This window comes from Rhinolophus sinicus, chromosome 14 (assembly GCF_057876585.1).
Source record: "Rhinolophus sinicus isolate RSI-liver-muscle chromosome 14, RSI-T2T, whole genome shotgun sequence".
NCBI lineage: Eukaryota > Metazoa > Chordata > Mammalia > Chiroptera > Rhinolophidae > Rhinolophus > Rhinolophus sinicus.
This window is the reverse complement of record NC_142514.1, coordinates 89,974,249-90,000,836: the sequence shown is the minus strand read 5'-3', so window position 1 is coordinate 90,000,836 and position 26,588 is coordinate 89,974,249. Positions and strand designations below refer to the sequence as shown.

Below are 26,588 nucleotides of genomic sequence, written 5' to 3'. Positions count from 1 at the left end.
TTTTTTAAAGTTTCCTTGAATTATAACTGGCTTCCAATAAACGAAGCATTTTAAAGTGTACAATTTAAGTTTTGACATATTTATACACATATGAAATCATCACCACAATCAAAGGAATGAGCATATCCATCACCCCCCAAGTTTCCTTGTGCCCCTTTGTCATGTCTCCCTACCACCGTTTCTGCTCAGTCTCCCTGCCACACCTGCCTAGGTAAGCAGTGATGTGCTTTCTGTCACTATTAATTCGTACGTATTTTCTAGATTTATGTAAATGGAATCCAAGGAAAAAAGTATTTATTCTTTGTTTGCCTGGCTTTTTTCACTCAGCAGAGTTATGTTGACCCATTTTACATCCCTAGTACAGTGTGTGGAAGTAGAAGTTGCTCGTCATCTTTGCAAATGCGAGGTCTGCTCAGTCATTTTATTTTAGCCATTCTCATAGGTGTGCAGTGGTAGCTGACTGTGGTTTTCACCTGCATTTCTGTGATGACTAATGATGCTGAATATCACGTGCTTACTTGCCATCCATGTTCCTATTCTTTGGTGATGTGCCCAAATCTTTTGCCCATTTGAAAAATCAGTTTTCCTATTATCTATTTTTGAAACTTCTTTATTTATTCTAGATACAAGTCTTTTGTCAGGTATGTGATTTGTCAGATATTTTCTCTGTCTGTGCCTTGTCTTTTCATTCTCTTAGCAGTGTCCCTCGAAGGGCAGAAGTTGTTAATTTGATGAAATGTAATTAACCTGTTTTTTCTTTTGTGGATTATGCTTTGATGTGGTTTCTAAGAACTCTATCCTAATCCAAGGTGATAAAGATTTTTCTGCTGTGTTTTCTTTTAAAAGTTTTATAGTTTTCAGTTCATTCTTAGGTTTGTGATCATTTTGAAAAATTTTGCATATGGTATGAGGTGTGAATTAAAGACTGTTTGCATATGGATATCCAGTTGTTCCAGCACCATTTCTTGAAATGTTCAACCTTTCATCACTTAATTGCCTTCGTACGTTTGTTCAAATCAGTTGACCACGTATGTTTGGGTCTGTTTTTGGACTCTCTATTCTGCTCCATGCATCTGTTATTTGTCTATCTTGATGTAATACTACATTCTCTTCAGAAATAGTAGCTTCATAATATGTCTTTAAAAAATGTTTTTTAATTTTTCAATAACAGTTGACATACAATATTATATTAATTTCAGGTCTACCACATAGGGATTAGATATTTATATAACTTATGAAGGCCTCACCTCAGTAAATCTAGTACCCATCTGAGACTATACGTAGACATTGCAATATTATTGACTATATTCCCTGTGCTATACTTTACATCCCCATGACTATTTTGTAACTACCAATTTGTACCTCTTGATTCCTTCCCCTATCTTCCCACCTCCCTTACCATCTGACAGCCATTAAAATGTTCTCTGTATCTATGAGTATGTTTGTGTTTTGTTTGTTTGTTTATTTTGTTTTTTAGATTCCACATATAATTGAAGTCATAGGGTATTTGTCTTTCTCTGTTTGACTTATTTCACCCAGCATAATGTTCTCTAGGTCTATCCATTTTGTTGCAGATGGCAAGATTTCATTCTTTTTTATGGCTGAGTTATATTCCATTGTATAAATGTACCACTTCTTCTTTATCCATTCATCTATTGATGGACACTTAGCTTGCCTCCTTATCTTGGCTATTGTAAATAATGCTGCAGTGAACGTAGGGGTACATGTAGCTTTTCGAATTAGTGTTTGAGTTCCTTTGCATAAATAACCAGAAGTGGAATTGCTGGGTCCTTCTTTGTCTGTTGTTATACCCTTTGTTTTAAAGTCTATTTTATTTGGTATAAATATTGCTACCCCAGCATTTTTTTGTTGTTTGCATTTTAATGAAATATTGTTTTCCATCCCTTTGGAAGATTTTTGCTTTTATTTTGCTCCCTTTTTCAGTTTTTCTCCCTGTTGTCTTATCCCACTTTGCTTATTTCTCCCCTATGTGGCTTTGCAGTTCATTCCACCTCACTCTCTGGGCTTGAAATCCAGAACAAAGGTTTATAGGGATCTGTCAGATGTTAATCAGTCCTGATTTAGGGCAGATCCAATACCTGTAGTGTTGCTCTCTAAGCCTACAGCTCTTCAGAGCTATAGCCCCAGGCTGTATTTGGTGGTAATTTTTGTCAGCCTTCTTTACCAGGATGGCGCTTATTTCAGCCCTGCATATGACTTCAACCTTTCAGCTTCTGTCAGATCCGCCGCCAGTAGTATATTACCCTGCAGCAGGCAGGCTCCTGGCTCTTCTGGTTGTGGGCTCCGAGCCCAGCAATCCCGTCTTGTAGCCCGTCTCACTCTTGCATTTCTGTTCTGTATTCTGGCCAATGGAGGTATTTCTCTTATAACTCTTTGAACTTAGACTATGCCTTTTTGTTTCTCTCTCTCTCTCTCTCTCTCTCTCTCTCTCTCTCTTTTTAAAAATCATGGTCATCATTGTCATGTATTAGAAGAACAAGGAAACTGATGGTACCATGTTGGTCTGGGCACCAAGGGCACTTTGCAATGGAAGCTGAATTAGTGTAGTTTTTCATGGTCTGCTCCAGTGGAGGGCAGCACAGGGCTTTGTGTCTCACCCGCCTGGTGTTGAATTCTGATCTTGGCATTTACCAGCTTTGTCAACTTAGATTAGACGCGTAAACTCTTTCAGCCACAGTTGCTTCATCTGCAGGATAGGAATACTGGTAATTACTGGGCAGTGTTTGTGTCAGCCTCACATCAGTGTAAGGATGGAATTAACCAAGGCATGGATTTTAGCACAGTGCTGTAGTAAATTAACAACAAATGTTGATTACCTTCGGAATGCAAGTTAAAAATGTTCGTTTTTCTTTATACTTTTATAAAAAGGTGAGAGATATTTTAGGTTATGGTCTGATTTTCAGTGATACTCAGTTCAAAAATCACCCAGTGAGTATTATCAGGTGCCAGGAACTATGCTAGGTTTTTACACACTTTTTTCTTGCTGAATTGTCACCAGAACTTGGTGAGGTAAGTATAATTTTTATTTTAAACAAAATTGAGCAGTGAGACGTTAAATCCCGTGCTTGAGGCCACTGGCCTTTGATCCCAGGTCTACACCAGGTTTGTGGAAGGTGGAGTGTTGGCCTCCAGCTTACAAGGCTGCCTCTGTCTTCATCCTCTGAATGGGTTGGGAGGAAGACTGGGAGACTAGAGCCCTGCAGTGTGGCTTCCCCCCAGGCCAGCTTGCTGTTACCTGTCCCCTTCCACTCCTGTGTGCTGGAGAGCGGTCACTTACCTTAGTGCCTCTGACCCTGTACCCAGATTTTGAATGAGGGGATATTGTGCTCCACTCCATTTCTCGCCCCACTGGGAGGTGGAGAAAGGATAGTATCTTCAGAGCCAAGCCCTATTCGAAGGACTCCTATGTGGAGGAGTCCCCGGGTCACGGTCTGAACGGCACTTCAGCTCCCTGGAGGACTGATCGCTGTGGCATCAGTTACACCGTCACCGAGTGAGACAATTGCTAGCTTCTGTTTTCCCCCAATTACTTTGCATCTCAGCAAAGGGAGTCACTGACTGAAGGGGTGCTAACGTCTTGTGCTGTGGGCTGTGGACGTCCCACACCGGAGGCTTTTGCTATACTCTTTCCCTGCCTGAGAGGGACAAGCTGGGGTTTGGCATTAGCTTTGTAGTTGCAGTGATTTTATTCCACTTAGCAGTCGGCAGTACCGGACTCCAGGGTGCATGGCTGTGTGGGTGCATGGGATAGACACGGTGCAGTAAATAGTCACGGTGGTGGCATTCGGGCTGCTAAGGCCTCCATAGGGGTGCGTTGTTAGCTGTGAATGACGTCAGGCTGCGTGTGAGGTGGACTTTGGGGATGGAATCAACGGTCCCACAGAGGTGCTTCCGGCTTGACATGGCCTCCTCTTCCTCCTTCCTGCCAGCCGCAGTTGCTCAGTGCAGGAGACACTTGTTTCCTCTGCTGGCGGAAGACAAGGGATGGGAAACAGACAGCAGGGGTGAGGAAGGCAGCAGGAGTCTGGGTCTTGTCTGTGGAGCTCGGCAAGTGCATCAGCTGGGGGCGGGGGGGGGCGCTGTGGATGGAGGTCAAGCTGGTGGCCTTTTATCAGTACAGCCCTGAATCTTCACCTGGGACCTGAGCTCTCGTGTGACTCTTTCACTCATTAGTTGTGTGGCCTCGGCCCCTTGGTGATGGCAGTGCAAAACCGTACAACTCTTAGGATAATTTGGCAATATTTATTAAAATTATCAAAAAGCATTTACTCTTTGACCCAACAGGGTAGTTTGTTGTAGTGTCTTTTTCCATAGCAAAATACTTGGTGTAGTCCAAATGTGTATCACTGAGGGACTTCTTATGGGCCAGAGCCACTTGGTGGAACACCATGCAGGGTGAGAAAGAGAATGGGGGGTGCTGTATGTTTCCAGCTGGAAAGACCTCCAGAACATGTCATTAGTGAAAAAGCGTGCTGCCCAGTAACGTGCAGAGTGCTGTCTTTTGTATAAGAAAGGAGGGAAAATAGAGCTCCATGTTTGTGTTTGCTTACATCTGGCGATAAAAAGGAAACTCTAGAAGCTTGCCTCTAATGGTCCAGAAGGAGAGGGCTGGGACGGGGCAGGGATGTGAGACTTGTCACTGATGCCCCATTATACAGTGAAATGGATCCTTTCACAGTGTTTTGCTTTTGAACTCTGTGAACATATTACCTATTCAGAATTTTTTTTTTTTTTTAAAGAAAGCTAGTAGAAAGATCAATATTGGGAAAGCTGGAAAAATGCCTGTATGTTGCTTGCTACATATTCAGTTTAAAGGGCTGTGGGGTCTTACTTAAACAGTATCAGAAGAGATAGGATTGTCAGGTGCCTTTGGCAGTGGCAGCCAGGTAATTTGCCCAGATTAGCTTGTGGTCATCTAATATGATCTCAGTTTTTAAGGAATTTATTTTCAGCTGGAGCGCACCCTCTGTCCTTTTCCCCTCCACCTTGATTTCCTTCCTACGTAGGGTGCGTGCTGTATTCTGTGTAGAAGCCGTGAGCAGCCCCACTGGATCACGGTGCTACATTCTACCATTTCTCTGATACCTGTGGGGGGAAAACTTACTGAAAACTTAACACGCAGCAGCAGTGATTAATTGTATATTTGTATAGTCTGTTTTAAAAATTATCTGCTCCAGTGAAGAGTAGCCTTGGCAGAATATATAAAATTACTGGTACAGGCTCTAGTTTGGGCCATCAGCTGTTTACAGATTAGATTCCGACACCTCTGGGACACAGTTCTGAGAGCAAAGTCCCATCTTTAAATATAAAGGGTATGGGAAACAGAGGAAGAATCCCTTAATGAGTCAGTAAGTCAGGGAAATGAAGTGTATTATGTTTGTGAGATCTATTATGAAGGTGAGTTGGGGGAAAGGTGGGATGACATCTATTTAATATTTACAATATGTTGGTGTGCTCAGGTACTGCAACGTTGCGTAGGAGTCAGGGATTGGTGGGAAGAGCCCCCGCCCACACACACGCTCACACACACCCCTGCACTATCTCCCTGAGTGGTCTTGGCCAAGTGTCAAGACGTCGAGAGGCTGGTACGTGGAGCAGGTAAGAAGCAGTGCTGCCTGTGACAGGTACGGCAGGTAGTAACCTTCCAGAGTACAGAGAGTTAGTTGTACCTCTTCCATCTGGGCTCACATGATTATCCTGAAGGAATTTTCACTACTCATTTCTGAGGGAATGCTTCTGGTGAGCTCTCCTCATTCTGGAACAGACTCACAATTCTCGTTCAGGAGAGGAAGTGGAGTCAGCTCCCAGAACTCCAAAGGGGATGTCTGTCTCTGAGAAGACCTGGCTCCTGCAGGTTCTTTGCTCAAAACCACTGGCGAAATCGCGGTCACTGGACACAGTAGCGGGGTGAGGCTGCAGGGGCTCAGAGAGGTTAGTTAGCTCGTCCAGGGTTTCACAGGAAAAAAGGTACAAATCTGAGACCTGAATCCAGGTTTGCTTTATTGTAAGGTGTTCTTTCTTCCACTCGGCTCTAGGCTCTTGGCTGTAATCTCACAAAGTTCTAAGGCGATTTTTAAAAAGTTCTGAGCTTCATTTGTAAGTATGTCTTAATAAATTATTATATCCAAACAAACAAAAAAACCAAAAGAAAGAAAACACTTTGGCATGCTTTTCCATTAGCTTTGTATAATACATGTGCATTTAATTTCCTCTATCACCTCAATAAGAGATTAGTTTAATGCATTATGAATCCGTGTGATTTGGAAATGTTTATTAAAAATTCCCCTCTATTAATGCATAACAGAAAATACATAGTTTTTATTGGGTTTTTTCACTGACTCCTGATACTTGGCATGTGAAATAAGCCATACTTAACAAGTTTTGAGCTGATTATTCAGTATCACATCTTTTAATACAAGATGAATGTCAAGATGCTTTTTTCAACCTGATATAATAATTCTTACTATAATTTTGAGGTTATAGGGAGAAAACAAGATGAGAGTGTATTTCTGGGGTAATATAAAAAAAAAAAAAGTATTCAATAAATAATTTTGTGACCAGTGATTTAAAAACTACTATTGTTAATGTGTCAATGTAACTGAAATTTAAATTGTTAGAATATATAAAATAATATGGTATTTTTGGCAAAAATTACACATTAATATAATTTACTTTGAAATAATAATTGTTTGTGTTTAAAGTAGGTCCACAGGCTTCTCAAAAATGGGGTTTTATAGATTTTGGCTTTTGCCTGTTGTTTATGTGAAGGAAGCAGAATTTAAGAACTGAAGGTATCCTTAAAGCAGTGGAACAAAGAAAATGATGGTCATGGACTTGGCATTCCTTGCAGGGTCGTATAGATTTAAAAAGGAAACTTTTAACAAAGGATCTGAGAAAGTGAAAAGAATTAAAAACTTCCCTGTTTTATTAAACAAAACTTTTGACAACCTGTGTTTTCTGTCTTACTTTCTGTGATATTATTACCAATGAGTTCTTCACAAATCATTAATATTAATCATCTTTGTGGATTCTGAAACCTTTTGACTGACTTTCTTGCCGTTTCCTGCTTTGCTGGGTGTAATTTTCGGTGTGATACAATTAAGCTTTCATTGCTACTGAGAGATGCCTGTAAGATGATAGAGGAAGAAGAAACAGAGGGCTGTGGTGGCTGAGGTCTTAACCCAAAGAAAAACAAGAGTTGCTGCAACCAACATGTGGGAATTCAATCTTAAAAATGTATTCAACATCAAATAATTTTAATCCAAAGTTACAATTTTTTCTAGTTTCACAAGTGGTAAAGCAAAAGCCCGTTAGTCACAGAAGGTCCAGGAGAAGGGGAGAGATTGTCACATCGCTTTTCAGTTCAGTCCTTGTTCTGTGATGACAGCATCAGTGTCATCAGCTCAGATGGGTGTGTGTGGAGATTATCTTGTCTCTAGCGAGGCAGCTTACCATAGATGTTACGCAGGAGGGATTTAGTTTGGGCTTAATAAACATTGATAGCAGAATTACTTTAACAGCACTTATGACTATTTTGAGGGCTTATTAATATCTTACAGTTTTTTCTCTCCGAGTAGGGGTAACTTAAGATTTTACAAGTGTGTGATATAAAGCTGCTAAACTACGCGATTTATTTAGACTGTCCAAAGGAATTAAAGGGCATACAAAGAAAATTAATGTGTGTCGACCTCACTTATCTATGTTCCTTCCATGCACTTAGGTGATATTTAACATCGTGTTAGCCCTGACTACTCATCTTGCTTTGGTAAAGTATGAGCCAAGTATAAAAAGCCATGTGCACAAAATTTATTTTCTAAATTGTTTTCAGAAGTTGATTGGTGCTTGCTTACCAACCAGGAGTTATAAAAAAAGAATAAAAATTGTTCTGTCTGCCAGTCCTTCTGCACTCAGTTATATATCCCATTGTATCACACATTTCTGTTTGTCAGCAGGATTGTCTCTAGAGCTTTTTAATAAGAATATTCAAAGGGATAGTTTGTCCTAAAGATGGGCAATCACACAGGCGTACAGATACTTTCTTCCTAGGACACAATTGCAAATAAACGGTTGCTGTGCACGTAGGAGCTTCTATACAGAAAAGTCTGGACTAGTTGGACACTTGTACGCATTTCCCCAGTGGCTTGTAAAAGGGCCAGCTTTTTCCCCAGTTAGAAAAACATGTCAGCCAAATCTACTCAGTAATAAAAGAGAAAGAACTAGTGATGTGTGCAACAACATGGTGAATCTTAAAATAATTATGCCGAGTGGAAGACGCAAGATTAAAAAAAAAAGTAAATTCTGTATGATTTCATTTTTATAAAATTCTAAGAAACGCAAACTCATCTCTAGTGACAAAGGAGATCAGGGGTTGCCTGGGGATAATGAGGGTGAAGAGAAGATAGAGGTAGGGGTGATGGGCTGATAGGCAGGATTATAAAAGGGAATGAGGAAACTTTTGGGAGAGATGGATATGTTCTTTGTATTTACTGTAGTGACAGTTTCATGGATGCATCCACATGTCAACATTAATGAAATTGTACACTGTATGTGCAGCTTAATGTCTGTGTCTTATATCACATGTATAATAAAAGGGGGAATAATGTGTTTCTGTTCTCAACAGAAAATCAGTTATTCACTTGCCATAGAAGCAGGGAACTAGGAACATAAACGCAAAATAAAACAGAACAATGAAAGAAAAATCTACCTTTTGTGTTATTTGGGGCATAGGAAAGGTTCTGTGTCTCATAAGTTCGTTCCCATCTGAATTTTGATTTTTGAAATTTCTTTTTTGATGGGCAGGGAATTATGTTTTGTCAAGAGTAGGCGTTTTGGAGTCCGGCAGACCTGGGTTTAGGTTAGTCATATGCCAGCTGTGTACCTTTGGGCAAGATGCTTGATCTTTCTAATAGCTTTTTCCCTATCTGTGAAATGGAATGATAGAGGCATAGTAAATGCTCAATAAATGGAAACAGTTTTTGTTATTATTTTTATTTATTTCACAGTCTGATTTCCACTAGGTTTAAAATGCAAAGAGTCTAAGACAAGAAAACATAGAATTTGAAATTGATAGAGGGGCATGTTACCATGGAGAAACCAAATCAGGACTGCTGCCTGAAGGAAGAAGAGAAAGGTCATTACCCAGAGGGTGGAGAGCATGGCTCATTTGCCCATTGATCTCTTTTGTGTGTGTCCCTCACAGGGGGCACAGCTGGCTACCACCGCACTAGGTGACCTTGTCACCTGGTTTCTCTGCTTTTAGTAACCTCTGCTACTTGTAGGCTTGAATTGTGGGGAATTCATTAGTTTTTTCTTTTCTTAATAATATCATTGTTTATAAGTACCATATTTATGATTGCTTATGAGAAATTAATTCTGGTATTTAGCATGTACTTTATTTAGATATAAGTACATTTATCAATCATCTGTAGAAAAAATGTTTTGACTGTTTAAATGATTTGCTTAAATTTAGGTGGTCTTATTTAACTTTTTATTAGCTATAATAAAGTTAATTTAAAAATTAGTATCTACTTATGGAAGTAAAAGTTGATTAGTGTATCCTAAATGTTGTTGATATGTAAGTTTGAAGGACAATATAGTAAAAATATTTTTCTTTAACTGATAAGATGCCATTTTCACTTACAGAAACTAGCAGAAATACCTGCTTTCCCATGATCTTGACTTAATTTTTTCTCTGCCAGCTAGTTCCAAGGATTTGACAGGTGATTGGTTTGTTTTAGAGGGTCCTGGAACTGAACAAAGTGTTTTTCATATTGGAAATGACATACCCAGTTTTTGACAAGTTTTAAGATTTATTGTCTCCTCCAAACATGTTGGAAATTAATTTGTTTGCTATTTATTTTACTCTGAATGTAGTAGTTGGTGTCATTAACTGCAGGACAAATTTGATCACAAGAAAGGGTGGACTGCCTTTTAACAGTTTTCACTTGGCGTCTTTGCAGGACTGGACATTAGATGGATCGACTGCTGCTTTCCTTTTACTCACCCGTCCTTTGAGATGGAGATCAACTTCCATGGAGAATGGCTGGAAGTTCTTGGCTGTGGAGTGATGGAACAACAACTGGTAAATTCAGGTAGAAAAGAATCCATCATTTTACTTACAAGCTCGCGTCTCATTTAGCTTCATTTACATACTCATTTACCTACGCATTCATATCTTCCTGCGGGAAGCCTCACCATCTTTCTGTCCTCATTGCCCTCCAGACTTATCTCTGACACGTAACTTTGGAGGAACTTAATCTCTGCGTCTAATTTTGTGGTGGTTCTTGTTTTTGGAGATCTTTCTTGTCAGTACGTGGTTGTTAGATTTGTGCTTCGTGATTTCATATTGGTTGATAGGCTGCTTTCTAATGTCCCCACTGGCAGTTGATGCATATCACATGAGTGCCGTTTGCCTTCCAAACCATTCAAGGACAAAGCCAATGCATAATCCCTTCTTGTTTTACTGAATTTGGAATAGTGTATTTCATCAATACAGTAAAACTCAGTATAAAAATACCCAGGCCTATAGCGCTCAGTTGTTTGCCGCCTGCAGTGTTGGGGCTCTTACCTGGTGCAGGATAAGTTGGAAGACGAGGTCTCTGATTAAATGCTACCTGCGTCTATGGGTACTTAAGAAAGATCTTTCCAGCTCCTCTCTGCAGGACCATTACTTAATGAGGATGATTATTTCTAAACTTAATTTCAGAGCTGTGGGTTTTTTAAGTCAACTATACTTAAATTTTAAAAAGGAGAAAAAAATAAACCCAAATCCTTAAGTCAACCAAGGTGAAAATATAATAAATAAATAAATTAATTAATTAGTTAATTTATTAGTTAGTGGAAATCTTGCAAAAATACCCCATTGGTCTAAATATATACCAATACTCACTTTTGTATTTGGCAGAGTTATGGTCACCTGTTCAAGCTCCCTTTGTAAGAAGTGTCAGTAGGGGCAGGTTTGAAGTCATCTAAAAATAGATAGAGATATGGCGTTTTGTAAGATGGAACAATACCTAGATGCGTGGATATCAAAAATATGAACATGTTTCCAAGTGATAAATCAGTTTTCCACACCAGTAAGTAAAATGGTATTGAAATAAACCATTGTATTTATATTACAAATAAAGAAAATCCCAAAAAAAGTCCCTATCTGAATTTAATTAAAAAAATATTTTTTCAGAATTTAAGTCCTCCCTGGGAAATGGGTTGAGATTGGGCATTTGAGCAGATTGGGCTCATTGCATAAGCAGTAAGTGGAGCAGAAGAGATGCAAATTGCGAATCGCACTTCTCCCCCCACTCCCCACCCCCACCCAGTGCCCGTAGAAGGACCAGCTCTGTGGCCTTGGAGGGCAGTGGCGGTGGTTCAGGGTTGGTCACAGGGCTTCCTGCAGCAGATTGGAGAAGAGCAGCCCCTCCTGGTGACTAAGAAATGTGGATAGGCCATGGGTAAGGTCATGGGGTCAGAGAGTAAGAGTGCAGTGAGATGGAAGAGCTGCCGTGCAGTGAGGCGCAGGACTTGGTGTCACTTGGGCTGGGAGGTGGGAGACCGGGCCCTCCCCTGTTACTGGTAGGTAACCTCCGTCTGTACGGCCTGGACTCCGCCAGCTCACAGCTTCCTCTCCATTCTGCCGACGAAGGCTTTGGGGAAAGCCCGGCACACTGCCAAATGCTGCTTGGATAGTTTTCAAATATTTGTAGATCTTTATTAGAGAAAAGGGAGCACAGAGGTCGCAAATTAGGGCCTATGAGTCAAAGTTGTGAGGCCTGGGTTTCGGGTCTGAAACAGCAGGATTTCTGCCAGTTGACAGCTGTGTGCTTCCCGCAGGTTGCTTAACCCTGCAAGCCTGATGTTGTCGTAGTTAAAATGGGTGGAGTGACACCGCCCTCAGAGTCTCCTTATGAGGATTAATGGAGGTGATTCATCTAATGTACGTAGCATAGGGATGGGATTGGCACCTGGTAAACATTCAGTAAAAATTAATTGCTAATTAAAAAAAATTAAAATGGTTAGAGCCATTTATCAACAGAGTCCCCCTAATAGGAAATACTTAAACAGAGGCTGTCCTACATTTCATAAACATGATTTCTAACCAATTGGAACTAGATTACCTTTGATTTTACTAATCTTAGTATTCATGATTCTCGATTGATTGGTTGCTTTTAGAGGGAAAAGGAAAATTAAGAGTACTGCGAAACAGAAAAACCAGCCAATCGATGTACAGACCTCTTAACAGAAAACACAAAATACTGGGAGCAACTATGTAAGATTTAATCTCTTCCTGAGTAGGAGCTCACTTCTGATACATGTGTGGTGTTTTTCTTTTGTTTTGTTTTCGGTTTGAAGGAGTCTGGGTGTCCTCCTCCCAGGAGTGCTCGGTGTCGGGCCAGAGCTGGGAAGGCACATGGGGGGGTGATCAGTTTGCACGTCGCTTGGCCTTGCTCTTCCTTGTACATTTCCCAGCAGCCTTGATGGGTTTCCATAAGGCTTATTCTCACTGTACTTGGTTGAATATAGTTATCTGAAACAGGTTTCCAACTGATTACTGCACAGTAATGAGACTGCCGTTCTACAGTTAGAACAGCCATGCCAGGTATTCTTGAAGAAAATAGCAGAGTGAAGAAAAAGAAGACACCTAAGATGCAAATATGTTTGAGAGATTCACAGTGGTGGTAGGATGTGCTTTAAGTTGTTGGGAAATTGTATACATAAAATTTAAATATCTTATAAGAGAGAGAGAGACTAAAGAAAAGGAAGAGATGATTTTAGAAGAGAAATTCTGTGTGGGCTTTGCTGTTTGAGCTTGCATTTATTACGACCAAGTTCTGCTCTGTGTTCTCAGATTTGCATGGGTTTTGACATACTCGTATGTAGTTAACAATTTAAACCGTGTGCCTGGCAGTCACCAACCATAGGCAGTGTTGTAAGTACAGCTTATATTCTTCTTTCTGAGTTTATACGGCATGGGGAAAGGCTGACTATACACACTTTATCCCTCTAGTTCTACATTTTCTTCCCTTCCTTCCCCTCCCCTGCCTTTTAAAAATGACTTCCAAGGAACAATAAACTTAATGGTTTTAGATTCTCCTTCTTTAAAGTTCTTAGAGGTGCAGAGGTAAGTGATGAAATAACTGGAAACCAAAGCAGCTGATGGAGCAGTGATACCAGCAGACATCAGTTGAGCCCTCACTAAATGTTTCGCATGTTTTCTTTTTCATGGCCTTGATCACAAGGCTCTGAGGTGGAGCTGTCATTATCCCTATTTCACAGAGCCTCGGAAAGGTGGTCGGATCAAATAGCTACATAGTGCCAATGCGACTTGCCAAAGTCTTTCTGACAAGTTAACCATCACGCTGTGCCACGTGAGTAGTAAGTTGCATGATTTTGAAGTGGCTAGAAATTATTTTCAAGTAAATTATTCTAACATAGAATGAAGAACTGCAACCAAATTAAACACACAACAGCAAACAAAATTCTTACTGGTTCTGTAGTTATTTGTTACCCCTAAAGAAGGGCAGCGCCACCATGTATTAAGTTGGTGCAAAAGTAATTGTGGTTTTTGCAATTATTTTTAACCTTTTAAACTGCAATTACTTTTGCACCAACCTAATATGTTATTCCTGTGGTAAAGTGCGTGTAAGTAAAAACATGAGATTCGATTGCTAATTTGAACAATGAAAACACTTCATTGCACATTTAAGCTGACTATGACACATACGTGTTTTTGTGCACAGAATAAGATCAGGCGCTTCCAGGTAGCTTGTAGAATTTTACTTTAATTCTTGTTTAAGTCACAGTGTCTTCACATTGCTTTCAGAGCCGTTGGATTTGGTAATTGGGAGGTGGGTGGAGGTGACTGTTGTCACCATGTGATTGTTTTTTCCTTGAGATGTTTTGAGGACAGTGCTGAGTCATGTGCCCAAATACTGCACAGCTCTCCCCAGTGGCTGACTCAGGCTGCTGATGACGGGTACGATAGTGTGTGGAGCATGAGCATCTCAAACTGCCACTGGGGTGACCGTGTGTCACCGTCATGCCAGGAAGGAATTTGCCATTTATTGAGCCCCTGTGAAATATAGAAGATGGTACTTAGGCCAGGGGGAGAAAATGCTCTATAGGGGAAAATAACTTTTTAAAAACGGAATCATCTTCCTTACCTCTTTGCTAAAATTTAAAAATGGACTTTTTTGGATAAAACTTGTAAAAATCTACATGAAACAGTTTCCAGTTTTAAACAGTCTTTTTTTTTGTTGTTCATTTGTTTGTCAAATATTTTTTTAATTCCCTCTAAGGCTATAGAAAAGCAAATAAGCGTTACCCTTGCCTTTGAAAGTAGCACAGACTCCCAGACATAAAATAAGTGGTTTATAGTACCATGTGGTGAATATTTGTAGAAGTGCAGTGAGCAGAATGGGAGGAAAGAGGGATTGGAGGAGATGTGCTAAGGCCTCGTCCTGGTTACACTCAGGACTGCATACTGTTGACAGAGGTATTTATAGTGTGCATCCCGGAATATGTTAGGTTCCTGTTTGCAAGTGGTTATGTGCTTTGCCTTTGCTCGGATGCTCAGTGGGCATATCTCATGCTTCTTTTCCTCCTATACAAGTATAAATCTGTTTCCAGTTCATTCCTCTCTTTGGTAGTCAGTCTCTACAGCCACACTTAACATCACTCAGTGGTACTGATCTAAGCTGGTGAACTTTTAGATGGTGTGGACCAAGACCGTATCAGCATTGTGTTATACCGGGGGTGCCGAAAAAATGTTTACAAGTGGACACTTTGGTTAACGTTGCTCAAGCAGTAGTTCGCCATAATCAGAAGTGTCTGGATACCGATGGTAACCACTTTGAGCACCTCTTGTAATTGCAGAAGTCAAACGTGACTTGTATTCATCTTTTGTTATCGGTATATATTGAGTATTACAATTTCAATAGTTTTTCTTTCTTAAAATGTGCATACATTTCTTTTTTTTTTTGGCACCCTCTGTATATAAGCAGACATACCATTCCTATACTTAGCATCCTTTGTATGCGAGGCACTGTAAGGCAGACAAAGAGGACGGCACAAAAATCAAGATGATGTGATTTCTCCCCATAAAACTCTAATGTAGTAGGGAAGGTAAGATGATGTAATTAGAGCATAGGCGTTTACGTGCCATTCTTGAGATGGAGTTTTGGGAGATGTGAAGAGGGAACTCTTGTCTATCAGTTAAATCAGTGGAGGCATTGTGCAGGAGGTGGCATTTGAACTGGGTCTTAAACAGTCGTTGTCAGATGTGTGCCTAGTAATAAACTGGGAGCTTATTTAAAATGTCTGCTTATTGAGTGTCAGATTCTGTAGGTCTGGGGTGGGGACCAAGTTGTGAATTTTAAGCAAATACCTTGGATAATTCTTGTGAATGACCTGTATTCAGACCACGCCTTGAAAACGCTGTCTTTAGGATAGGTAGAATATTTTCCTTAATTTTGGGGTATAATTAAAGTTTTATGAACTACGTATATTTAAAGTGTACAATTTGATCCATTTTTGACATATAAACCTTCAAAATCATCATTATAATCAAGATATTAAACGTTTCCATCGGAACCAATGTCTCTTCGGGCCCTTTTTGTAATCTGTTCCTCTCTCTACCCTATCTCCAGACAATTGACGGGCATTTAGGTTGTTCCCAGTTTGGGGCTATTACAAATAACGCTGTTGTGAATATTTGTATAAAAGCCTTTGTGTGGACATGTTTCTATTTCTCTTGAGAAAAAACGTAGGAGTGGAATGGTCTATGAATAGCAAATAGATCAATGTAATTGAATAGCGTTCAGCTCTTTTATGTTTACTGATTATTTTGGTCTTAGTATTCTATCAAGTTCTCAGAAAAGACTTAAGATTTTCTACTGTGGTTATGGACTTTTCTGTTTTGCTCTTTTATTCTATCAATTTTTCTTCAAGTTTTTTGAAGCTATATTATTAGGTGTATATACTTATATTACTGTTAGGTCTTCTGCATAAATTTTAGCATTATGAAATATCCATCTTTATCTCTGGTAATTTTCTTTTTCTTGAAGTCTGTTTTATTTACATTAAAATACACATTCTAGCCATACCCATCCCCTTCCTCGGTTACCTTTATGTTGTTTTAGGTACGTGTATTATGTCTACATACATTAAAAACTGTACCATTCAGTGTTAAAACTTTTTTCTTTAAATAATCATGGACTTTAAAGAACTTAATAGGCAAACAGTATTCTTCTATATTTACCTAGTTATTTACCATTTCTCTTGTTCTTCTTTCATTCTTGAGGATCTGTGTTTTCTTCTGATGTGCTTTCCATTCAGTATGGAAAACTTCTCCTAGTGTTTCTTTTCTTTTTTTTTTTTTTAAGATTTTTTTTTGCGGGGGGAAAGGAGAACAGAACTTTTTATTATTGAGGAACAATGTGTACTTCCAGGACTTTTTCCAAGTCAAGTTGTTGTCTTTTCAATCTTAGTTGTAGAGGGCGCAGCTCAGCTCCAGGTCTAGTTTCCATTGTTAGTTGCAGGGGGCGCTGCCCACCATCCCTTGCGGGACTCGAGGAGTTGAACCGGCAACCTTGTGGTTGAGAGCCCACTGGCCCATGTGGGAATCGAACCGTCAGCCTTCAGCGTTAGGAGCATGGAGCTCCAACCGCCTGAGTCACCGGGCCGGCCCCTCTTAGTGTTTCTTATAGGACATGTCTGCTGGTGATGAGTTTCTTAGTGTTCCTTTGTCTGAGAATGTCTTTTTACCTTTACCATGAAGGATATTTTTATTGAGTATAGTATAGGATTCGGGATTGATAGATGTGTTTTCTCAACAATTTAAAAATGTTTGTCTTCTGCCTCTGTGGTTTCTATAGAGAAACTCATAATCATTTCATTCATTGTTCTCCTGTGTGTAATGTGTTATTTTTCTGTAGCTCCTTTCAAGATTTCTTTTGTTATCTTTGTTTTTAGCAGTGTGGTGTTGATGTGTTTAGGTGCAGTTTTCTTTGAGTTTACCTGTTTTCAGATTCACTTACCTTAAATCTGTAAATTTATATATTTCATCAATTTTGGTAAGTTTCTGGTCATTATTTCTTTAGATAACCTTTCTGTTTCAATTTTTTTTTCTTGTTTTTAAACATCCCGAACAGATTTTATTTGTCACCGTGAAAAGTCTGAATTTTAAACAGATTATTGGATTGGGAGCTCATATCCATCAGCTCATTTAACTTTAGCACCTGTCTCATCCCCAGTAGCTTTTCCAGAACTGCTACCTTCACCATGAAGCTCCATGAGTTTTCCCAGTTTAAACCTGGGCTTCAGTATTTTGACTTTTCTAACAGAGACATCATGGAGTGGATAAACAGATTGGCAAGCCTTTTCTATGTCTTTTCCAGTGCTATCTGGAATCAATTTATTGACCACTTCTTTCAAATCATTTGTCTTCACCTCTTGGGTCATGATTTCCATCATCTTCTTCTGGATTTGGCAGCCCTGCTGATGCTGAGCATAAGAGGTTTTCCAAGTCTGATTGTTGCGTTTTTTTACTGAAACCAACATAGAAGAGATGGAGCAAATAAACATCGGTAGTCTTGACATCAACATAAGCTTCTATCATGATCGGCCATATTTTGACCATGGAGCACATTTTGTCACGGGTAAGATCCAGGCCATAGAAATTAGGCAGTTTTTGCCCTGAACATCCTCAGTAATTAACTTGAATTTCCTAAATGCAACGTCATCATTCTGTAGATCAGCTGGGCTCACATAAAAGACATGACCCTTGAGACCATCAGATGCGATTTTGGTTCCTTAAGTTTTTGTGACGAGTGTTTTCCCAAAATTTCTTACACTGAGCATAGCTGGAGCTTTCATATCACATTAATCTTTCTTAGAAAATGGGTCAACACTTTTTTCTTGGCTCCCTTCTTGGCACCTTTCATAAGGCACTTATTCTTGCTGACCGCCATGGTGCTGCTCCGAGAGCCAAAAGACTTTGTTTCAGTTTCTTCCTCCTGCGCTTCTGGAACTCAATTTGCACCCATAATTAGGTTTTTTATTTTTATTTTTATCCCAGAAGATTCCAAGACTGCTCATTTTTTTCTATCTTTTCTGTTTTTCATATTGGATAATTTCTATTGATCCATCTCCATGTTCATTGATTCTTTCCTCTATCATTTCCAACTTTGCTAGCCTAGTCATCAAATACATTTCTTTTAATTTTAGATTTTTTTTTTTTAGTTTTAAAAATTACTTAAAAATTTTAAAAAGTACTTAAAAAACTAATTATTTAAAAGTTTAGTTTTAAAAATTGGTTATTTTTCTTGTGTCTAATTCTCTGCTAAGAATTTCTGTTTTTTAATTCTCTGAAATGTAGTTTTCTTTACCTCGTTTAGTATAGTTAAAATAGTTGCTTCAAAAATCTCTGTCTGATAGTTCCAACATCAGGGTAATCTCAAGATAGACTTCTAATAAGAATTGGTAACCTTTTCCTTATTTTTTGTAAAATCATTTTGGATTGTATGCTGGACTTGCCAGTGGTAAATTGTATATGCCCTGTATTCTGTTATAATCCTGTGGTGACTGTTGGTATTTTGTTTTAGTAGATGATCAGCCTGCTGAGGTTTAGGCCTTGTTCTGACTTGCTTCCTGTGGATGGCGATTCAGATCTCAGTGGAAATCTTTGTGGTTCTGATCTGTGTGTGTCCTGCACAGGTGCATTGCAGGGGTTAGTCTGAAACTTGTTTGAATGGTACACATACATGTCTGTTCAGCTTTTCAGCTGTTACTGTGCTGGTCTGAGCCTGTGCTGTGTGTGTGTAGCTAAGGGATTACGTTACTTGTGTGGGTTGTATAAGGGCATCCTCTTTTGGGGTTCTCTCTGCTCCAGCTCACAGAAGTCCTTTACGTGTGTACTGAAAAACAGGATTCTCCTTGAGTCTTAGCTGCCCTTGATGTTGTGCAGCCCTGAAACTAGGGCCCATCTTTGAAAACAAGCAAACAAAAACCCCCCATGAAATTAATCCTGTATAGGTTACTTCTCCAAGTTTTGACACTCAATCAAAATTTGTCCATTTGTTTACTTTTCAGAATACTCTGTTAGTTGTTTTGTGTACTTGTGCAGGGATTTGAGCTGTGATCAGAGTGAGGGATAGTGGTCTTATGCCCCTTAGTGGAGCTGAACAAACACTAGGTTGGGTTGTGAGGACACTCCAGGGAAAAGGATAATTGCATGACAACTGTGTGGCACCAGAAAAGTGTGGCTGTATTGGATCTACTGTGTATTTAATCCATCGACTTTATGAATCAGAAATAAGCACTGTGAATTTTTGAGGTAAAACAGCCAGATGAGACTATTAAGATCTGGCCAACTCTAGTTCTTTCCCTTCCTTCCTCTCTCCCTTCCCTTTTCTCTCTTCCTCTCTCCTTTCCTTTCTTTTATCCTAACTTTCTCCCTTTTTGAAGTCAGTCTTTCAGAGAAGCAAACAAATATGTATCAGCCCCGTGTGTAGGTTTTGCCTTGTAGTTGCTCCAGGAGGCATATTTTCAAGCTGTCAGAATAGAGATGTCTGTTCGAATAATACTTAGACTTTGTTCGTTTTCTCTTTTCAAAATGGATAAGATGGCGAGATTTTTTTCTAATATGAAAGCAATCTATAGTCACTGAAAAATTAAGAAAATAAAATGTAAAAGGAAAAAAGTAATTCCATTGTCACTTAGATAAAACTTTAAAATACACATATACAGAATGATCAGATATACCTAATAATAATTTTGTAAAATATGCATTTTACAAAAATAGAATTACACTTTGAATTTTTTTTTTTGCGTTACAATAAAAATCTTTATTTAGGTTTGGTTTAGCACAGGTTAAGATATACTGGAGTCACAGAGCAATATGCATTAACAGGGTACAACAGTTCATAAAAACTGAGTAACTAGGTACACAAATTTTTTAAACATTCAGTCACCTAAAGAGAAAATGCACAAATGTATGGTGGAAAAAACTGCATCTCACACTGAAACTACTATAGGACTCCATCAACAAGTCCAGCTTTTAGCGATGCAGTACTCTGCTGGGCAAACTTGGCAGTCTCAAACCCACATCTGCGCTAACAGGTCTGAATGGCGCCGAGGTCTACGGACAGCGTGCGTGAGATGCCCTCACACCGCTCAGGTTCCAGATAGCCACAGGTTTATACAGACATCATTATGTTAGACTTGAAGGAAAGATTTTCATTTACAACTTCACATTAACTCGTATAAAAATAACCTGACCCTATACAAAATGTCCTGTTAGCAACAGAGTAATTAACTGTTACCATATCCAAAGTGGCAGAGGTATTGAAGCAAAGGGGAAAAACGAACAAACAAATATAAAACAACAAAAACACACCCACGAAAAATAAATTTTTTGTGACAAAAGTATGCGTTAATTTTCTGGACAGTATCCCCTTCCAAATTAAATGACACTGTATAAAAATTTGCTGGAAAAAATATTACAAAACTGAACCCTGTGCATTGACACTTGAGTCCAAGCCATTCTGAACATGGTGGGAACCCACAGTTTGGTGACCTTTCCCACTCCCTGTTTTCTCCTCTTGAGGGTCATGATAGAAGTGGTGTGTGAGCGTTTTCACTGCCCGTGGGAGAGTCTACACTTTCATAGCCTGCATTGAGTTGGTTTACTTAACTACTACCTCCTCTGCCAGTTCTCTCCTCCGAGCTGTTGGCAGCCTTATTACCATTTCCTGGAGAAAAAAGGCCAGTCATCTTCAACTGTGTCCCCCTCCCTGTGAAACCCAGACCCAGGTGACCGCTGCCAGGAGGACCTGCCATTACTTGGCCTGTGGGCCAGCCGAGTGAGTCTTTACCTGTGGTCTCTGCCTGTTCTACAGGCCCAGAAGCTGTAGTCCTGCTGGCACTTGGGGCTGGGGCTTGAGTCGGCTGTTGGTGTGTCTGCTTCAGTTGTTGCTGAAGAAGTAGAATGGTACTCTGCATACCCTCTACTTCGTCAAGTTGATGATGAAGTCATTCAGTTCATCCTGACTGCTTTTAAGCTCCTCACTATATTTCTTCTGTAAAGCCAACTCCGCTTCAAGCTGTGCAGTACAACCCTGGGACAGCTGCCTTCCAAGCCCTTGGTTCTCCTGGATAAGCATTCGACACTTCGCCGTTAACTTTATGCCTGTTTGGCTGTCAGGCATAAACTTCCAGGCACGCAGTTCATTTTGGGCTTGTTCCAGTTTGTCTTCAGTCTGTTCCAATTCACCTTTCATTTTTAGGAAAAACAAGTTGATCGCTGGGTCTACCATTGTTGATCTCAGCTGGGCCACATTAGGCTGCTGGATTTGAGGGGTACCCTCTTGCATCTCTTGCTCCTTGGTTGATAGTCGTATTACAAGGATGTTTTCCCTGCATGCAGACTCTGCTGTTGTTGCTTTAGTTTTTCTTCTCCCTTAAGCCAGTTATATCATTAGAGTGAAGATCTGTGTACTTGCCCTCCAAAGCTTGTACATATGCTTCATACTGTTCCCATCTTAGAATTAATTCATCTCGTGTAGTCTAATTTATCTCTTCTTTTTTTCTCTTGCACCTCTTTTGGTGTCATATCTACGTCTAATGCCCAATCTATGGTCAAGAAGATTTATCCCTATATTTTTTCCTAGGAGTTTTGTGATTTTAGCTCCTACATTTAGGACATTGATCCATTTTGTGGTGATTTTTGTATATGGTGTGAGTAGAGCTTCATTCTTTTGCATGTGGAAATCCAGTTGTTCCAGCACCATTTGTTAAAGAAGCTATTCTTTCCTCATTGAAAGATCTTGGCACCCCTGTTGAAAATCAATTGACTGTATCAGTTATAACAGATGTATGAGTTATAACAGATGTAGCAGTTTATTTCTGGACTTGCGATTGTGTTCCATTGTTCTGTATTTCTGTCCTCACATTTAGTACCGCACTGTTTTGATTCCTGTAGCTTTGTAGTCAGTTTTGAAATTAGGAAGTGTGAGTCCTCCAACTTTGTTTTTCTATCCGTTTTTTACTCTTTGCCATAAACATGCTCATGTCTCCCTATTTTTAAAAATTATTTTTCCTTAACTTTTTTGTTGAAATACTTTATCCTTATATTTTTCTCCACTTATCTATCTATCTATCTTCCTATCTTCCAATCCTTTATTGTAGCTATCAATCCAGTGTCTACCAACTTGTTTAAGAAATACAACATTATACAGTTGAAGGCCCCTATGTATCCCTCCTTGTTAGTATCTTCCCTCTTTCCCTCCTTCCTGTGAGCAATTACTAATCTGAATTTTGCTTTACTATCTTGATTTTTATTATAGTTTTATTATAGTTTTAATATGTATTTTGTATTTTGTAAAACAAGTTAACTTTTGCTGGGTTTTAAACTTTAACAGATGGGATCCTTTCATGACTTTAGTTTTTCATGCAATATTGGGAAGTTCATCTATGTTACATGTAGAGTTTTAGTACATTCATTTTTCAGTGCTTAAATTCTGTTGGATAAATATACCAGTTTATTCATCCATTTATTAATGGACACTTCATTGTTGCCAATTTTTTTTACTATTACAAATGCTACTGCCAAACTTGTACATCTTGTACATATAGGTGTAGGGATTTCTCTAAGGTATATTTTATTTAGCAGTGAAATTGCTAAATCAGTACTTATGAGCATCTTTCATTTCATTGGATAGCACTGGATTCTTTCCTAAAACAATTGGCCCCTTTCTACTGACTTGAGCCTGTGTGAAAGTTCTTGTTGCTCTGCATTCTCATCACCACTTGACTTGCACAAAGTGAGTTGCACTTTGCCAGGCTGCTGAGTTTAAAATCGTATCTCACTGTGGTTTAATTTGCATTTGCCTAATTACTATTAAGGTTGAACACATTTTTATATATTTATCTGACACTTAATAGTTTTTCTTTTGTTCATTTTTGGGTGGCGGCTTACTTTTCTGTTTGCCTTTTTTTTTAATTGATTGGAAGAAATTCATCATTTTTTCTGAATACAGTGGTTTGTGTCTCTTCCTTTACACATGGGGGATACCTTCCAGGACCCCAGTGGATAAAACCACAGGTAGGACTGAACCCTATATATGAGGTCTGACAATTAATTTCGCGAACTCGTCCTAGAAAAAGTGCTACATACCTCATTGCTGTATATCACTACAGTCACCTTTGAAGTACTCCCCTTGGGAAGCTATGCACCAACACCAGTGCCTAGTCCACCCTTCAAAGCAATTTTGGAACTCTTTTTCTGGAATGGCCATCAGAGCTGTTGTCATATTACCTTTGATGTCCGGAATGTCAGCAAAATGTCTTCCTTTTAATATTTCCTTTATCTTCAGATAAAGAAATAAATCATTGGGGGCCAGATCAGGTGTGTAGGGAGGGTGTTCCAATACAGTTATTTGTTTACTGGCTAAAAACGCCCTCGCAGACAGTGCCGTGTGAGCTGGTGCATTGTCGTGATGCAAGAGCCATGAATTGTTGGCAAGAAGTTCAGGTCGTCTAACTTTTTCAGGCAACCTTTTCAGTACTTCCAAATAGTAAACTTGGTTTGTCCAGTTGGTACAAATTCATAATGAATAATCTCTCTGATATCAAAACAGGTTAGCAACAGCATTGCAACAAGTTCGCGAACTTAATTGTCTGACCTTGTATACTACTTTTTTTCTTATACAAACATAGTTATGGTAAAGTTTAATTTATATATTAGGCACAGTAAGAGATTAACAACAATAACGAATAATAAAATAGAACATTTATAACAGTGTACTCCAATAAAGTTATGTGGTCTCTCACTCTCTCAAAATATTTTACTCACCGTTCTGATGATGATGATGTAAGATGATAAAATGCTATATTAAGTCAAAAACTTTTACCTTTTCACTTCAAGGAAGGACTTATGGCTTTTTTTGGCATGTCCAAATTGCTAGTATGACTCCTCTTGTACTTTGGGGCCATCATTAAGTAAAATAAATGTTACCGGAACACAAGCACTGTGATACCACGACAGCCGATCTGATAACTGCGATGCTATTCAGTGACTAATGGGCAGGTCGTATATACAGCGTGGATACGCTGGACAAAGGGATGATTCACGTCCTGGTGGGATGGAGAGGGACGCCCAAGCTTCCATCACGCTGCTCAGAATGGCGCACAATTTAAACTTAGGAATTGTTTATTTCTGGAATTTTCCAGTTAATATCTTTGGACTGAAGTTGACCATGGGTAACTGAAACCATGGAAAGCAAAACCATGGATGGTGTGGGAGGAACTATTATACTAATCATTTGTCATTTTTATACATTACAATTGTATTCTCCAGGTTTGTGGCTTTTCTTTTTTTTTCTAAGTTGCTCTTTCATAAATGGAATATACATATTTCTTTCTTGAGTAGCTTTAGGTTTCTTTATATAACATCATTCTCCAAAATATCACCTTGTCAGGGAATGTGAGTGGGTGTAAGTTGACAAGTTCGGCAACGATAACCCTTCTGCTTGTCATGCTTGATTCTGGTAGTTTGAGTCTCTGATGGTATTGCTATATCATTCATGTTTCAGCATGGGGATTCTGAAGATTTAACGGCTTTCAAACCTCTACCCTTTCTCTCCTAACGCTGTCAGTTTTGGTCCCACTGTGTTCCCCTTTTAGTTGGGAAGGTGTGCTCCAGACTGCGCTTGTTTGACTGAAAATGAAGCTTGGGGTTTGCTTGGTGACTGCAGCTGTACTGTTTGCACAGAATTTGATTTATTTCCTGGAATATTTTTTACTTCTTTCTAATCCTGCTCAGTATTTCTTTTATTGCAATGAAAGTAAAGGTGTTGGTAGCTTGATTCAAGTCGTGGTATGTGTATCCATTTCTGATATTTTTGCAGCTGTTATCATATGTGTTGCATACTATCTGCGGCATAATTGTTATGCATAGAATTCTGGAAAGCAGAGACTCTGTTCTGTGTATTATTTTCAATGTCTGAGGTCTTGTGTATTTGACAAATATAAGGCAATTGTCATTTAATTCCTCAGTCTTTCCCCCTTCAATGTAAACGGAATTTTCCATTGTTTTTCCAGCTGCTTTCCTTTTTCCTATTTTCTCCCCCATTCATGAGACAGTAACCCCAAAGATACAATCCAACTATTAGCTTTTGACACTTCAAAGCTGATGGAGAAGTTTGTGAGTTTCCAAATAAGAAGTTCGGAGTGGAAAGAAATGGACATTTGGCAATTTTGGATTGTTACAAATGGTCATTTCTTTCATCAGACTCCATTGTTGCTTCCAGTTCTCGCCCTACTCCTTGCGCTCTGCCTGTGACTTAAGCACTTTCCACTGTGGGAAGATTATACTTCCTCTGCTGTGCTGTTGTTTGGTTCGGCCACCTGACTACTTTGGCTAAAGGGACTTGAGCAGATGTAATACAAACAGAGACTTGAAATGTACTTGGCAGTTGGTTTTGTCCTCTTCTGTTTCCACCTTTGTTCCAAGATGAACATGCGTCACCTGCTGGTTCTAGAACAGTCAGAAGCATGTGGAGTGGACCTGAACCACCCCGGAGCCCGAAGCCCGTCTCAGTCTGGACCAGCTGAGCCCCAGCCCACTACACGTGGCTGTTACACACCACTGACATTTGTAGTGGTTTGTCTGTCGCAGTAGCTGTCTGATAAAATGTACCTTGCGGTTGTCCTGCATATTTTTTCTCAGCTTACCCATGGCTTAAGGTGTGCTGAAGAGTCTCTCTTCCAGTACAATTACACAGAATCCATTTATTTCTTTCGAGCTTTGTCCTCACTGCCTCCCTTTCTAGCATCGTGAGAAAGATGGTTTGACAAGAGCTTGACTTTTTCTCTTTTCCTCCCTCCCCGAGAAGCCATTGAAATAGATTCCCAGTATTTTAATTTGTGTAGTGGTTGTTCTCTAAGCTAGACTGAGATTGGGGGCGGGATTTATCTAGAAGGCCCTTCCCATTGGAGTTTTTTCAAATGCTGCTGACATGGAATATTGTGTGTGCATGTGTGTGCGCCTGCTTTCTCAGTATAACCTTTTTAGTGCTAGGTGTCTGACCTTAATGAGTCTCAGGTAGAAAACTCGAGAATCACTAGAATGAATGTAAGCTTCATGAGAACAGGGAATTTTTTGATTTTGATCACTGTTGTATTCCTGGTTCCTAGAGCAATGCCTGTCAACGCCATAGACACTCAGTATACATATTGCAAAATGAATGATGGGCACATGAGTGGGTGTCTGCCCCTGCCTCACTCATCCTGATGTTTGCTATTCTTTCTCCAGGTTCATTGAAACAGTCAAATGTGGAGGGAAACTGTCCCGTTTCCCGGGCTGGCCGTTGGCCTCTCTGCCCTCAGCTGCTCAGTGCGTTCCTGAGTTAGCAGGAAGATGCCGAGGGAAGCACAAGGGCTTCCAAGAGAAGATGTGCCCATAGCCAGGCCCAGCCACTGGCTGCACTGGAAGTCCTGGCCAAGTCCCGGGCTTCACAGTGTCTTCATCTGTGAAATCAGCCACCTAGGTGATACAGCCTCTAGGTTTCCTTTTA

At 39.6% G+C, this 26,588-nt stretch overlaps 1 protein-coding gene and 1 pseudogene across 6 annotated transcripts in view; one reads left to right on the top strand and one right to left on the bottom strand.

Annotated features, from left to right (window-relative positions):
• FARS2 (phenylalanyl-tRNA synthetase 2, mitochondrial) overlaps positions 1–26,588 on the top strand; it is a 558,189-nt gene that overhangs the window by 148,128 nt on the left and 383,473 nt on the right. For all 6 annotated transcript variants that reach the window (XR_016018686.1, XR_016018687.1, XM_088791395.1 and 3 more), the window contains one exon: positions 9,981–10,112. Coding sequence is in view for 4 of the 6 variants with exons in the window: in XM_088791395.1 (XP_088647521.1) it covers positions 9,981–10,112 (132 nt within the window). In the remaining 2 variants the exon portion in view is untranslated. The remainder of the gene's footprint in view (positions 1–9,980; positions 10,113–26,588) is intronic.
• Positions 20,506–26,588, bottom strand: part of LOC109434128 (pre-mRNA-splicing regulator WTAP-like) — a 44,063-nt pseudogene continuing 37,980 nt past the window's right edge.